The sequence below is a fragment of the Chenopodium album genome, chromosome 19 (assembly GCF_948465745.1).
Source record: "Chenopodium album chromosome 19, dcCheAlbu1.1, whole genome shotgun sequence".
In the NCBI taxonomy this organism is placed as follows: domain Eukaryota; kingdom Viridiplantae; phylum Streptophyta; class Magnoliopsida; order Caryophyllales; family Amaranthaceae; genus Chenopodium; species Chenopodium album.
This window is the reverse complement of record NC_137852.1, coordinates 1,194,412-1,210,876: the sequence shown is the minus strand read 5'-3', so window position 1 is coordinate 1,210,876 and position 16,465 is coordinate 1,194,412. Positions and strand designations below refer to the sequence as shown.

The following is a 16,465-nucleotide window of genomic DNA, read 5'->3' as shown; positions in this document are numbered from 1 at the left end:
ACTTTGGAGAACTGCTTGGATAAGTGAAGAATCATCTTCCGCATATCTTGATTCGTTCTTTTCCCTTCCAAAGAGGAGTCCCATGACATTAAAGTCGAAACAAGGGGGTGCCTTTTCCTTATATGTTGGGGCTGGGATCTCGTCTAGGAAACAACAATCCAAAAAGATTTCGAACCCAGGCCGCCTTATACCATTCACAACAAAAGGTTCAGGAAATTCATGACAAGGGTAATCTTCTCCTTCTCTTATAAATTGCCCGTTTAAAGTGAGAGGATATTGATCCATGGGTATTTCCTTTTTTTGTATGCGGGCATTTCTCCGTGCTTTGGATTTTTCCTGGGCTCGTTTAAGGTCTTCGCGGGTTGGTTCAAATCCAAGTCCGAAAGTATCCAATTTAGGGAGGTCAGGTAAGCCCATGTGTTTAGCTACTCCTTTCTTCTTTCCTAGAGTCATTCCAGGAAAGTGTCCTTGTTTTCTTAGGATAGCATTTGTTATCATGTTTGAGTGGAGGTCATAATGAAGAGGGGTCCTTTCATCTTCCTCTATTAAGGAGACCTCTTCGCTAAAGCCCCACAAATCTTCATCATTTTCATCGTGTTCCACATTAATTAGTGGATTTTCTATTGTTTTAATCCTCATAGATGAAGCATCAATGGTAATTGGAATGCCTCCAACTATAGCCTTTACTTGTTGATGGAGAGACGAAGGGACGGCCTTTAAATCATGAAGCCAAGGGCGTCCTAATAGCAAGTTAAAAGATGCTTTGATATCTACTACCTGAAATGTAGTAGCATGTTCAATTGCGCCTGCTGTTACATTCATAGTGATCGTCCCTAATGCTTGACGACGTGAATTATCATAGGCTCTTATTCCTTGGGTTGATGGGGATAAATCCTCATCTCTTATTCCTAACATTCTTGCGGTTCTAAGTGGGGACACATTAATTGCTGAACCGTTATCCACAAGAGTCATAGGGACATTCATTCTTTTGCATATGACTGTGAGGTTTAGAGCTTTATTGTGTTGGTCACCTTCCGGTGGTAGATATTTATCCGAAAAAGTGACCAAATTAATTGGACTTGGGAGATCGCTCGTGAGGAAGTTTGCAAGTCCCTCGGGAGTGGTGTCCGAATCTATGCCTACCTTAGCCAGTGCATCCATGACTGCGACTCTATGTTCTCGAGATGTGGCTAAAAATTTCCATACATTCATTTCTACTTTAGTCTTTTTTAGCTGTTTGACAACATCGTTGTCTTCTATAATAGGCACGGGAATTTGCTGAATAGAAGGTATGGGTTGTGTTGAAATGGGAGGTTGTATTCTCCCGGACCTAGTGAGGACATCTATGGGTGAGTCCTCCTCGTCCCAAATGTCACTTACTGGGTATATTGTTGATAGAGGAGTTTCTTCAATGTCTTTAAGGTAAACATCCTCATCATCACTGTCCCATACTCCATTAATCAGGGCATCTTGTGGAAGTCGAACTAACTTTTTCTCATCAATCAAATGTTGAACTAAGTCCTTAAACTTGAAGCATTGCTCTATTGTATGTCCTCCTGATTGATGATATGCACAATAATATTTGTCTGTCCTTTTCAGTGATTCAAATGGTCTTGATTCGAGAGGTTGAACTTTTCCATTCTCGAAGAGCATTTTGAACATGTTTGTGTATGATGTCCCAATTGGAGTATATTTCCTATTGTTCTTTTTGGGAGTGTCAATTACTTGGAGAGAAAATGGTTTCTTTTGCTTAAGAGGAGGTTTATTTTTAAGCAACTCATTTTTCTCTTTTATGGCCTCGAAGGTTTGTGAGATTAATTCTTTCAATTTCGAAAGTATTAATGTTAATGCTAATACTTCTTGCTTAGTTGCGGGTTCCTGGCCATGGAATTCGAGAGCATCTTCAAAGATTTCTTCTTCAATGGTCTCGATAGGCTCTATGAGATTAGATGGATCCTCTTGGTTTTCTTCGTCGGAAATAGCCAAAGAATCCGATAGCGGTGCGGTATTGATACTTGGCTTCTTACTTGCAGGAGGTAATGGGAGCTTGTTACTATCAATCAAATCTTGAATAGCTTCCTTTAATCTCCAACAATTCTCTGTAGGATGACCCCTACCTTGGTGATATTTGCAATGTTCATTTGGGTTCCAGCTAGCCGTTCTCCTTTCGACAGGTGGGTCCCCAAATGGTCCAATAGGAGTTATAAGACCTTTTGCATGTAAACGATCAAATGCGGTGTCATAACTCATACCAATAGGAGTATAATTCTTCCTAAATGGTTTCTTTTGTCCTTGATTATTATTCAATGCCAATACTTCATTAAGAGGAAAAGTGCTAACATTATTTGAGTGGGTAGATTTGGATGAAGAAGGATTGTCGTTCTTCTTATTTTTCCAGCCACTACTTGAGTTGTTATTAGCAGTTTTCTGCTTAGCAAGGTCATCTTCAATGTTAATTCCAATGTCATATACCGCTTTGAAAGTATTTAAGTTGCTTTGATATTTGAGATGCTTAGAATATTTTTCTTGAAGGTTTTTAATGAATATCCTGACGGATTCCTTTTCACTAGGCACTTCAACCATTTTTGCAGTGGTTTCCCTCCATTTATTGAAGAAGGAAGTAAAACCCTCGTTTTCTTTTTGTTTCAGCATTTCTAATTCTCTATGATCGGTTTCAACTTGTATATTGCATTTATATCTTTCAATGAAAGCGCTCACAATAGATTCCCAACTGGAGGTCTTTTCTTTATCAAGTGAAAAGTACCACTGTTGACATACAGCTTCTAAGGATAATGAAAATACAGAATGAAATGCCTTTCTATCTATCCCCTTAATACCCATTACAGTTTCAAAAGCTCTTAAATGAAAATAGGGATTGTCCATAGCCTTGAACTTAGGGATGTCATTGGGATTGAACTTTTGTGGGAGAAGGTCCTTATCCACCGAGACCCCTTGGGAGCTAATCTCTTGAAATCTAAAGTCGCTGGACAATTTGCTCAAGCTTTCCTGGATTAGGTCCATTTGTTTTTGTTTTTCAGGATTACTTATTTGCAGTGATAGGTTTTGCAGCATTTCAGCCAAGTTGGCTACCTGTCCCTTGACTTCATTAAGTTCTTCTTGACTAGCCATTGCCTTCTTAGCTTTCCTTTTCCTACCGACTGGTTTGTCGAAAAGTAAAACTTGAACAAAAGTGTTGTCTTTGATTAAACGCCCTTCCTTTCTTGACCACGCGCTGTAATTTAAACCATATTTGTTTTAATATTTGACTCTAATTGACTTGACTTTATGTTTAAAAGATTTAGAAGAAAAAGTGAAAAAATGGGGTATATATCTTAAGGGAATTTAAAAAAATGGTTTAAGAATTGGAGGATTAATATCCGACTTACCCTCCTTAAAAAAATGACGGAAAACACGCATTCAAGACTCTCTAGACATGGTCATAATGTGACAAACATGTTATGTGTGTGCTTTATGTGTATGTGAGTGACATGCTTTGACTACTAGTGTATGACCATGGGACTTTAAGTGCCTAAGCTCAATTAAAGACTTAAACATGGTTTGAACCATTAACAAACTGATTAATCCGATTAGTAGACTGTTAATTAGACTCGTCGTGATGACTCGAGCAAAAGAACTGGACTGTCGCTAAAACAACAGGACTGTCGATACGGTTTAGAGCCTGTCGCCAGACGACAAAATTGTCGCCAGGCGACAGACGCTAAACTGCAGCGCCACAGTCCAAATTCCTGCGCCATTGCTGGAACATTAATCTGGATTGTTTCCAGTAATTTTACTCTAAATGGACATGCCTAAAGTCGTGCTAAGTCGAATTGATTAAATTATTAGCCTTTAATTAATTCAAAATTAATTAGTTAATTAGACAAAGTCCTTTTAATCATTAGTCAATTTATTTAGTCTTAATCACAAGTCAAACAAACGGTTAGCACATATATAATAAATACAAGAAAGGGTGCACAAGTAGTTCACATAGTCACAAGATGAGTTTGCAACCTAACCATGGCTCTAGTTCTCTAAAGTTCGAGGATATGGGTTAAGTCAAAAAAGGTCCATGGTTAAGAATCCATATGCATTGCACACAAGCCTACCGGGAGGGTTGGAGCGAATGGACAGGATTCCGCGAGTGCGAGATGAAATCGGACTCGACTCCATGGTTTGGTGGATTCACAAACATTACACGTACCCAAATCTGAACTTTGCACATGATCGTGGGATATTCCATTGGGCAGGTGAAGCAGGAACCCCCAGAGGGTTATTTCCATATGTAGAATACATATGGGGTTCAGAAAAGTGAGAAAATGACTCAATCAATAAGCAAAATCGAGCCAACAACACTAGAAAAGGTCAAAGCAAGAAAGCAGACCCCTGGCTCGGTATTGGAAGAACTTGGCGCCAGACTACAGGGACTGTCGCCGCAAAAAAGCTTCTGTCGCCAGGCGACAGAAACTTTTTACGGGCGACAAGCCCTGTTTTCTAGACGCTAGTTCCTACATGCCTTAGCAAGTTTCTGTGTTCTTCGAATTTTCCAGATTTCGCATCATCTTTTCGATTCTAGTCATGAAAGATATTTCCCAAATTTCCTACGTGTAAAATTCCTATGGATTGACTCATGGGGTACTCCCATGAGGACCTTTTAATGCATATGACAATAATGTTAATCAAATCACGCACATGAAATACTTAGAATTTTTCAAGTCTCATCCGCTCATTCTAAATAATTGCCAAAATTTAATAAATTTCAGGAATATAAATAGAAATCCTCCCCAGTGGAGTCGCCAAAAACTGTAGGGAATATTTCAAGCATTACGATAACCCCAAACTTGAACCCCACTGTGATCATACACTAAAGTACGGTGGCGTTCCAAAGGGAAAGACAAAGAGCAAAAAGAGTCGCCAACAAGTTTTAGGAACTTGTAAACCCAAAAGACAATCCAAAAGGACCATCAACTACTTCATAAGGTCTTGAACCAAATAGGGTCCGGGGATGAAGGTACGAATCCAATCTACAAAAGAAAGGACCCGCCCTATAAAATAGGCCTCTACTTTGTTCTGCTCGTATTCATGTGCGCTTTTCGAATAACATACAAACATTATATTAAACCTACCCTGTTTAATCTATGTTGGTTGAATATTAATGCACAAATAATACTATTATTGGCGATCACTTGAATTAAAATCACATTAGCCTAAACCAAATTATTAATTATCTTATTAAGCGTGATTTCAAGTACAAATTCCCTTTAAACCTGCATAAAAGGCGTGATCAAGCAATAACAATAAAATATATCAAGCAACATAAATAATAAACAATATATAATAATAGCATGATAAGGCATAATAAAGCTTAAATATAATAGCAAGATCCGAGGCATGATACTAACAAGATTAATAACAAACCTTAGCATGTCACTAAACAATAAAGATCAAAGCTTTAAACCTAACATGGTACTAACATGATATTAGAAAGAATAAAGGCACCCTAAACATGATACTAGAAAGCAATAATAACATCCTAACATGATACTAGGAAGCATTAAAAACATCCTAACACGATACTAGGAATCATAAAACAATAATAAGCATGCTTTCTACATTGAAAGAGAGTAATAAGATTACATACTTTGAAGCCTCGTACCTCTTTCTAATAACAAAATACACAAGTTAGTAAACTTCAATGAAAATAATAAACAATAATTAAAGAACTAAAGAATTAAATCAAGTTAAATAAAGTTTAGACTGGTTTTGGACCAAACCCTCAGAAAATATCAAACCTTGCACGTCTAGGGCGAAGGCAACTTCGAACTTGGCTAAGAGATTCTAAGTCTTGTGAATGCAGAATATTGTATGTAAAAAGGTTGGTTTAGAAATAGGGAGAAAGAAAAGAATTAAGTAATTCTTGAGAGGGAATAGAGAGAATTGAGAAAGAGAGTTGATGAAAGATGATGAGAATTGATGATGAGAGTTGATGAGAGATGTTGATAAAAGTTGATGATAGATGTTGATAAAAGTTGATGATAGATGATTTTGAAAACAGAGATTCGGACGCTATTTATAATGAAAATAATCCGGAAAAACATAGAATTTGATAAGGAATAAAACTCCACGCTGTCGCCAGGAATTAACTCTGTCGCGACGCGACAATGTCTGTCGCGCGGCGACAGACTTGTCGTTTGGCGACAGCCTGTATTAGCGCGTTTTTTCTTCACGCGGAATCCGATCTTTAATCAACTTGATCTACGGAATCCGTACAGAAGATAAAATACGTATTTTTAAGATAACAAAACAATATTTTATTCCAAATAAAAATCTTTTTAAAGATAATTAATTATTAAATCTAACAATATTAGAATTAAAAGGAACTTTCTAGAAACTTCTAGAAAACTATAATTAATCCTAGTAATTTTAGGAATAACAATTAATATTGGGTCCTCCTCTAGATCATTGGGCCGTATTAAAATAAATAACTGGGCCCAGTTTAGTATTTTGGCCATAACTTCCTCAATATTCATCGGAATCGGGCTTATAATATATCGTCGGAAAGGTCTCTTCGAGCCCCATCCATCTACACCATTATTGGACCCTTATCATGGACCAAAATAAACTGAAATGGACGTTTTCATAAAAATAAAGTGGGTTTTCAAAAACAGAGAGAGAAGAATTTAATTAAAACTAACCGCAACACTTGACTTTCGAATCACTTTCACCTTATTCGATAATAACACAACGTGCAAGGCATTCATCACTGGGTTTGGTTTTGGGGAGACACAAATGGGTGTCTACAATACCGTTCATCCTAAACTATCCAGCTGCAAAGGTTGGAAAGATAGGTTTTTCTTTATGTCGGTCCCAGAGGACTTTCCTTTGAGGAGAACTTTTTTCAGGCCTCATCCCCATTTCGACTCAATCCCCGAGAGAGATCTCGGTAAGCATGAAGAAAGGGTTGTCAATCACTTTGACATCTCTGAATTTGATGAAGGTGACGGCAAGGTCCGTCTAATTCCTGCGGTGTGGGTGCCGAATGTGAGTTACATTCTAGGCAACGCACCGTTATCTCGTGTCGGTCTCTGTTGGACTGACCAACATGGTATAACTTATCTTTCTAAGTTTTATTACTATATATATATATTTTTTTTTTTACTTTGCTTCTGATGTTGTTTATTTGTAGCTTATTATCGTTTTCCTTCCCCTTTTGTTTTTTTAGGTATCGACAAGTTGGACAACAAGTTGCTGGGCTTATCAGCTGACGGAAAGAGAGTTCTCAGGCGTTGTCCTAAAGCTACCACTTCTTACGACACTTTAGCTTCAATTTGCGGTCGCGCACCGGCTGTTAGTGCTAAGAGGAGAGCTGAATTAATGGCTGACGACAACGCCAAGAAGAGAAAGCTGACATCTCTCGCCAATCGGCGTGGTGGTGGTGTGGTGATTTCGAGTCCTAGGCAAGCCAAAGGACGGGGTGAGAAGAAAAAGGACAAAACGGAAACCGAGAAGTCTCCTCTCACCAAAACAACAAAGAGCCCTGAAGCCATCGTTAAGAAGGTTATTCAAGGGATCGAAATTGAGGATCTCACTGCCGTTGAGTCTCCTCGTCAGCCTCAACCAACCACCACCGTTATCGCTCCTACCGCTGCTGGGTCTGATTCAAGTATTCCAGCTTTAACATACCGGTCCAACCAGTGGATAGAAAGAGTTTCCGGCCGGTTTCCAGATGAAGTCCTGAAAGGCTTCGCTATTCCTGCCGGCCATTCTGGGGACCGCTGGCAGCCCGACATGGATATCGGTCGGAATGAATCAATGATTATCGACGATCCAATGCAGGGTGGGACCCTTGGTTACCGGCTTCTTAGTAACCTTACTCTTCCAATGGACAGACCTGCTGGTCCAATCGGTCCCCTCGCTGCTGCTCATATGCACAACATGATGAAGGTATGCTTACTTCGCTATTTTTCCTTAACCTATTTCTTGTATTATGTTATGTGTTTTACGCACTCTTATTGCTTGTTTCATGGTTTTTGTTAATTCTTATTCGGAAATTCTTTCCTGTTCTCAGGCTGTTATGTCTGGTACGGAGCTTGTGGAGATGTACCGTTATTATCAAGAAAAGCACCATCAAGCCTCCTCCAGTCAGAGTGCCATGCAAGAAATCGTCAAGAACGCTGAGAAGGCCCTGGATGACATGAGGAAGATAAAAGAAAAAGACGACAAGGAGATGTCGGAGTTGAGGGTTAAGGCTGAGAAGGTTGCTGGCTTGGAGTTGGAATTACAGAGTCTGAAGACTCAGATTGCTGAAAAAGATAAAGCCATTGAGCGCCTTCCTTCAGTTGAGAAAGATCTCGGCGATGCCATGGCTAAAGTAAAAAACCTTGAAGAGAAGGTTATGCAGATGGAAGCCGATAAGCCTGGGATTCGCCAGAGAGCCGTGGGCCGTTACTTGACTTCAGATGAGTTCTGCTCCAAGCTCCAAGACCGTTTTGATGGAGGTTGGACTGCCGCTCAGAGGTGTGTGGCTCAAGCTGCCGGTTGGAAAAAAGAAGACTAGGAAAAGGTTGAAAAAGCTTTCAACGAGGAAGCTTACAAGATCCCTTCCGGCTTCGAGACACAACAATTCTCCGAGGAGGACTTGTACAATCTGGCGCCCAGTGCTGATGACGGCCCCAAAGATCTCAGTATTTTGGACTCCCCAGTGCCTGAGAATACACAAGCTTGAAGGGGCGGGCAGTCATCACCGACATCTTCTTGTGGGTCTTGTATTATTGGGCCTTATCAGCTATAACTCTCTTTTATTTGTATTTTGTATGTGTTAAAACACTTATTTTGACAATGTTGTTCTATCGGCATATACCCCTTTTTTGTGGTGATGCCTGTCGATTGTCAACTTCACTTGTTGCGTAAACTTGTTTTCATTTTCGTTGTTTGCTTACTGTACATATTTTTGCATCCCTTATCGTAACTGTATTGTTCTCGTTTATTACTTTCTAATTTGCTTGTTTTTAACAATGTTATGATAATTATATTGCCTTGCTAATTTCAGCATATAAAAGACAATTTGCAAAAAATAAAGGTTTACCTGATAGTTTATTTGAAATCCGACAACTTCCAATTGGAAACCTCTTAAAAAACGCCAGCTTTTGAAGATATCAGATCTCAAAACCTCAGCTTTGGAAGATATCAGATCGTTACCTGACTTGAAAAATTACATTAAAAACTACCAGCGTACTATGGGTATCACAAATCAGTAATATATTACGGATATCACAGATACCATGTCACTCCTTGCTCCCCCCAGTGTACATAGTTCGTGCTAGAGCTATGTACACTGAGCCGTTACCGGTTGTTGATGGTTCAGATTATAACATTGGTCACCTACTGCTTTGTTGTTTCAGCCAGTTAGGTACCCTCTCGGCGATCACTTTCTGAGCTACGCCTCATATCGGCGTATACTCGAATTGATTTTGCCGGTATTATATTTTGAACCAGCAACCTCATGAGTTAATGCATACAACTGATCAGGTTGTATGACTGTTAACTTCATGGAAGCGGTTTTGAGCTGTCCGTCCCATTTAACGATGTTCTGTTAAATGGAGGATGCCTATTTCAATGCACATTGTCTGAATACCTCTTCATTCATCACTGATATCTTTCTTGATATCAGCTTCACATAAAAATTGTTCATTACACATAGTATTTCTTCAATACAGCTGAGTTCCATACATTTTTCAGAGGTGTCCCATCCAAAGTTTCTAGATAAAACGACCCTTGGATGACGACATCTTTAATCCGATAGGGCCCTTCCCAACTTGCAGTCAGCTTTCCATCTTCACTCCCCTTACCGGTTGCTGCTGTTCTTCGTAGTACCAGATCTCCCACTCTTAACGGCCGATGAGATACCCTTCTGTTGTATGCTCTGGACATTCTTTCTTTAAACACAGCTGACTTAACTGCTGCTTTTTCTCTTAGCTCTGGCAGGAAATCTAATTGTTGTCGTAGGAGTAGAACATTTTGGTCTTCACAGTAATGCTGAACCCTAAATGTCGGCAATCCGACTTCTGCTGGTATGACTGCCTCTGTTCCAAAAACTAAATTATAAGGTGATTCACCTGTGGCTTCCCTTATTGTTGTCCTGTTTGCCCACAATATCTCCGGTATCAAATCTGCCCACAAACCCTTTGCATCTTCGATCTTCTTCTTAATTGCTGTTATGATTTGCTTATTTGCTGCTTCTGCCTGGCCGTTAGACTGTGGATGGCATACTGCTGCGTAAGCAAATTTCACCTTATACATCATTAAGAGATCCTTGACTGGTTTACAGTCAAATTGGGTTCCATGATCAAAAACCATCGCCATCGGCAACCCAAACCTTGTGAAGATGTTTTTCCATATAAACTTTTTCACTTCCGATGCCGTTATCTTCGTTACTGGTTCTGCTTCCATCTATTTTGTGAAGTAATCAATTCCCACTATCAGAAATTTTCTTCCACCCGTGGCCGATGGGAACGGGCCTACTATATCCATTCCCCATTGGGCAAAAGGGATTGGATTTAATATCGGAGTTAGATCATTTGGGGGCAAGTTGATAACTGGGGCAAACTTTTGACACTTCTCGCATTTTTTAACGTAAGCCACTGCGTCTGCATTCATTGTCGGCCAGTAGTAACCCCTTCTCATCGCTTCTCTGGACAAGGCTCTTGCTCCGAGATGGTTACCACAGCTTCCCTCATGCAACTCTTCTATCAGTCTTGCTGACTCAAAATCCGTTATACACCTTTGCAATGGCAGTGAAAACCCCCTTTTGTATAACTGGCCTTGGTACATAACGAACCACACACTATCCTTCCGCAACCTTTTCAGCTCCCCTTTATCTGTTGGCCCTACACCATGAACGATGTATGCCAGTATTTTATCATACCATTGATTCCCCACATCAACACAATAAACCTCTACCGACATCTCATCTATGCTTCTCTACTTTAAAACCTCGACCATAACTGTCCTTTCCAAGTCATTAAAACTTGAACTTGCCAGTCTTGCCAGCGCATCTGCTTGAGCATTTTTCAATCTCGGAACTAATTTGATCTCAAAGTACTGCAACTGAGCTACTAACTGCTTCATCTTCTCCAAATATTTCACCATTGCCGGCTCTCGAGTCTCATACTCCCCACTAAATTGACTTGACACCAGCTGAGAATCAGTTGTCAAGACTAGTCATTTTGCTTCTGCTGCTATTGACAACTGCATTCCGGCTACCGCAGCTTCATACTCGGCCTCATTATTTGTTGCCTTGAACTTAAATTTCATGGCGTATTCAAACATTTTCCCATCTGGAGCCGTTATCACAATTCCAGCCCCTGCCCCCGTTGCTGTGGCTGATCCATCAACTGATACCTGCCATGTTCCCAACTCCTCTTCTTCATCTGTGTATGTGGTTTCAACAATAAAATCTGATAATGCTTGAGCCTTAATTGATGTTCTGGGCTTGTAACTTATTTCATACTCCGACAACTCAACTGCCCATGCCAGTAATCTACCAGATGTATCCATTTTGCGCAATGATTTCTCTAAGAGATGATTGGTGAGCACCTCTATCGGATGTGCATCAAAGTAAGGCCTCAACTTCCTGGCTGCCACTATTACTGCTAACGCCATTTTCTCTATCACTGGATATCTGCGCTCTGCCGCATTCAAAACATGACTGACAAAGTAAATTGGCTGTTGTTGTCTCTTCCTTTCCCCTAACAAAACGGCTGCTACCGTTTTTGGCGATGCCAAGATGTATAACTGCAACACTTCTCCCTTCTCAGGCCTGGCAATTGTGGGAAGAGATCTAAGATGATTCCTTACTACTTCTAAGGCATCACTTTGTTCTTTTCCCCACTCAAATGCCTTATTCTTTCTTAGTACCATAAAAAACGGAAGTGCCTTATCAGCTGATTTGCTGATAAATCTGGTTAACCCTGCCATCCTGCCAGTTAATCTCTGTATATCACGAATGGTTTTTGGTTGTTTCATTTGAAGCACCGCATTCACCTTATCTGGATTCGCATCTATCCCCCGTTCACTGACCATGAAGCCTAGAAACTTCCCTGATCTCACCCCAAAAACGCACTTCTCCGGATTCAACTTCATTTGATATTTTCTCAAAGTCTCAAATGTTTCTCTCAGATCTGCTATATGGTCTCCTTTTTCCTTACTCTTTACTATCGTATCATCCACATATACCTCAACATTCCGTCCCTTCTGCTTCTCAAAAATCTTGTCTACCAACTTCTGGTAGGTTGCCCCTGCATTTTTCAACCCAAACGGCATTGCCTTATAACAATATACACCAACATCTGTTATAAAAGTCGTTTTATTCCTATCAGCCTTATGCATGCTGACTTGATGATATCCCGAGAACGCATCCAGAAAACTGAGCATAGCATGACCAGAGGTTGAGTCTACTAGCCTGTCTATCCGGGGTAGTGGGTAGCAATCCTTAGGGCAGGCTGATAACTTGTTATCAAACATGATTTTAGGGTACTTTTAGGGCTTGTTTCCGTGTCTTTATCCACTTACTTGCTCTATCTTACCTTATTTTTATGTAATTTTGTGTATTACGTGCTTCACGAGGTGTTCGTGTTTTTGATGCACTTTTCAGGTGAAAATGACGATGATCCGAGCACCTTTGGTGATGGAGCGACGAGTGCAAGGCAAGGGGAGCATCATGCGGGACCCACGAGGCAAGGAGGAAGCGTTTTGGAGTCGTTAGAGCCCCGAGGGAGGGCTGCACGGTCGTGCATGCCTTAGCACGGCCGTGCAGCACGGCCAAAACTGAAGGAGAGTTTCTGCCCCAGACAGCACAGACGTGCAGCATTCTGCACGGTCGTGCATAGTTTGGCACGGACGTGCAGATGTTGCACGGCCGTGCAGACTGGCCTGAGTCTGAAATCGAGCTACTGCCACCCTCTGCACGGACGTGCAGAATTTGGCACGTCCGTGCAGAGTCAGTTTTGCGACTTCTCTTGTTTTCTCCGTCCTTTCTTTTTGGGGGTCCTTTAAATAGCCCCTTTGGACGTTTTTGAAGGGGGTGGCCATTATTATTCCAGAAATCTATTTCTCTTAGTTGGTAGCTCAAAAATACTCCAAAAAACACTAGCTTGTAATTGTAGATTTTAGTTATTTGCTTGGAAATTTCAATCCAAATCTTTGTAGAACAAGTTCCACCATTGTTATTCAAGTTGAAGCTTCTAGTAACCATTTCTTACTCTTTCTCTTCCCTCTTTCTTGCTTTAATACTTATTATTCTTCATTGTTAATTGTTATTTGCATGCTTAGATTGTTAATTTCTACTTAATTCCTAGTTTTAATTTGGTCATGAATTACTTGAAACACTTAATTGCTTTAATCTCCATGGATTGTGAGTAGTCTAATTTCTGGGGTTTGGGTGAACCCTCAATGTAGTCACCAATAGCTTGTTGCATGTATTAATTTGGTAATTGTGGGATGTTAATTAGTTGAGTTTAAGTGAATTAATTGTTAATTCTTGTAATTGGCCATTGCTTGAATTATTTATCTAGCTTTTTCAACGAAGGATCGAGAGATGAACTTGAGAGGGCTCCTTATGCTTAATTGACTTGATTTGCCATGAGAATAGGAACTTCTAGTCAAGGGAATTGTATGTTACCGTGATAATGCTTTAACACTTGTTTCTTGCCCATAATCACGAGAGTAGGTTATGTTCTTGATGTCAAGTAATCCCTCTAGCTTGAGAGAGTAGTAGGGTGCCTTAGGTAACTTCCCCTAATTTATCTCCCATTTTACCATTGCTATGTATGCTAATCGTTATTTGTGATGAAGTTGAGCGGTGTAACCCATATCCTAGATCTTCTTAATATCGTTAATCACCTCTTAGAATTAATTGATTTGAATTAGATCGGTGTGACATAATACCAATTCCAAAAACCCGACTTAATCTAGCTTGTTTAAACACTAACATTTGGTGGTTGATTCAACGCCTCTCATGGGTTCGACCCTTTCTTGCCCTTGCTACTAGTTTAGCAGGATCGAGTTAGGTCTATTATTTGATAGGTTGGCGACGCTCTATCACAGGCCTTATTCAGATCTGTAAAATCCACGCACATTCGCCACTTCCCTGTCGGCTTTCTCACCATTACTACATTCGCCAACCACTCTGGGTATGTGCAAGGCTCAATGAACCCTGCCGCTAAGAGCTTATTTACCTCAGCCTGGATTGCTTCTATTTTCTCAGTTGAGAAATTGCGTTTCTTCTGCCTTATCGGCCTGAACTTTCTATCAACATTCAACTTGTGCTCCATCACTTCTGGATGTATTCCTGGCATCTCACTGGCCGAGAACGCAAAGACGTCGGCGTTCTCACGCAACAAGCTTATCAGGTTGCACCTAGTATCCACATCCATATCAGCCCCAACCTTCACTGTTCTACTCGGGTTGCCTGGTTGCAATTCAACTTGGACGGTTTCTCCCCCCGGTAACGGCCTTGGTGTTTCCTCGGGTCTTGCATCAAAGTTTTTCATAGTTAAATCCTGAGCTGTCGGCTCACCTTCTCTTTTTGGGTTACACGGCACCGTAGCATTACCAACCGGATTCTTCAAAGCTGTCACATAACAAGCTTTTGACATAACTTGACCTCCATACACCTTCTCTACAGCACCCAAGTTCGACACATAGGCTATTGCCAAATGGTAAGTTGACACAACAGCCTGCATGTCATGTATTATCGGTCTGCCGATGATTGCATTGTAAGCCGACTTAACATCCACCACCAGAAACTCTGCCATCAGATCTCTTGCCTGTAGCCCATCACCCATCCTTACCGGCAACACAATACTCCCTTCTGGCCTCACTGTTGACCCATTAAACCCGATCACAGGGTACGATACCGGCTTCAGGTATTGCCTTCCTATATTCATCTCACTAAAAGCTTGCATAAACAACACATTTGCTGAACTGCCTCCATCCACCAGCACTCTTTTGATGTCAGCCCCATTGATCTTGGTTATCAGGACTAATGGATCGTCGTGCAGGAATACTACACCTCGTGCATCTTCTTCCGTGAACACAACTTGGGGTATTGATGCCGGCCGAGGACGGTTGTCTACATCCAAAGCACAAACCAGATGACGGTGCTCCTCCAAATGCTTCTTTGCCCCACTAATCATCCCTCCATGAATCGGTCCCCCCGTTATCACATCTACCCTTCCTGTAGATAACGGTGGTATTCTTGCATCCCCTTGTCGGACTATTCTTCCTTGTGTCCTTTCGGGCCTTGCTTTTATCTGTTGCCTCTCAGCTGCTTGTGCCGGTTGCTGATTCCTGCCTGCATTCAACCGGTATTGTGTTAAGTGCCCTTTTCTGATCAAATCCTCAATGTTGTCCTTCAATTGTGTACACTCCTCCGTATAATGTCCCACATCCCTATGGAACATACAGTACTTCTTTACATCCCTTGGCCTTGCCTTCATGGGAATCAGCCTTGACCAATCTTCTCTGTTCTGGTTTACTGAGTAGATTGCTGCCCTTGGTGTATTCAAGGGAGTGTAGGTGCTATATCTCATTGGCAGCCTTGTCGGTCTGGAATCTTGCCGACTTCCTCCTCCCCTTCCTGGGGCAAGAGCTCTCGGCCTGCTTCCTCCAGACGAGGTCCCTTCATACTGACTTTGCCCCTTTCCGGCAACCACATGTCTGCTACTTGTCTTCATCAGCTCCTCACTCTTTATGTAATCATGGGCTTTGCTGAACGCCGCTGCCAATGTCGGCAGGCTCTTCCTTGTAAGATATCTTTTAAAATCCGAATCAACCAATCCATTCATTAAAGCCATCACAGCTATTTCCTGTTGCAATTTCGGAATGGTGTTTGCCTCATTGTTAAATCGCCTGATATAATCCCTCAAAGATTCATCCGGTTTCTGCTCCACAGCCAACAATTCTCCAGAGGTTCTCTGCCTCACACTGTTACTGACATACTGACCTACAAACATCTCAGTCAATCTTTCAAAGCTGTCTACTGACCCAACTTCAAGGTTGTTAAACCAATCGGCTGCAGCCCCAATCAGAGTTGTCGGAAAGACTTTACACCAGACTGCATCCGAGTTAGTGTACAGCATCATGTGCCCCTCATAGGACGTTATGAATCTTGCCGGATCCCCTCTTCCATCATACCTACAAGTTGGCATTTTCACCTTTTCCATTGGCTGATCCAAGATATGCTGGGCAAATGGGGATGCCCTTAACTGCACCACCGTGCGCACTGCTTGACCCTCTACTTGCGAACTTCTTTGCTGCTGAGTTCTGGTACTCACAACATGACTCGAGGATTGTTCAACCTGTCGTGATGTTGTATGCGTCCTTACCGACGACTCATGTCGGGGTCTCCTCGACGGGTTCTCCAACTGATTGTGTTGTTCTTCCTGGTGACGGTGCGATGTTCCTCTAT

At 41.3% G+C, this 16,465-nt stretch overlaps 1 protein-coding gene across 1 annotated transcript; it reads right to left on the bottom strand.

The window, feature by feature from the left end:
• Positions 1-9,687: 9,687 nt before the first annotated feature.
• LOC145596065 (uncharacterized) lies at positions 9,688-10,962 on the bottom strand. Its single transcript, XM_081652496.1, has 3 exons — positions 10,519-10,962; positions 10,295-10,446; positions 9,688-10,135 (listed from the first exon to the last, which is right to left on the bottom strand). The coding sequence occupies exons 1-3, from the start codon at positions 10,960-10,962 to the stop codon at positions 9,688-9,690; spliced, it is 1,044 nt and encodes a 347-aa protein (XP_081508622.1).
• Between the last annotated feature and the right edge of the window lie 5,503 nt (positions 10,963-16,465).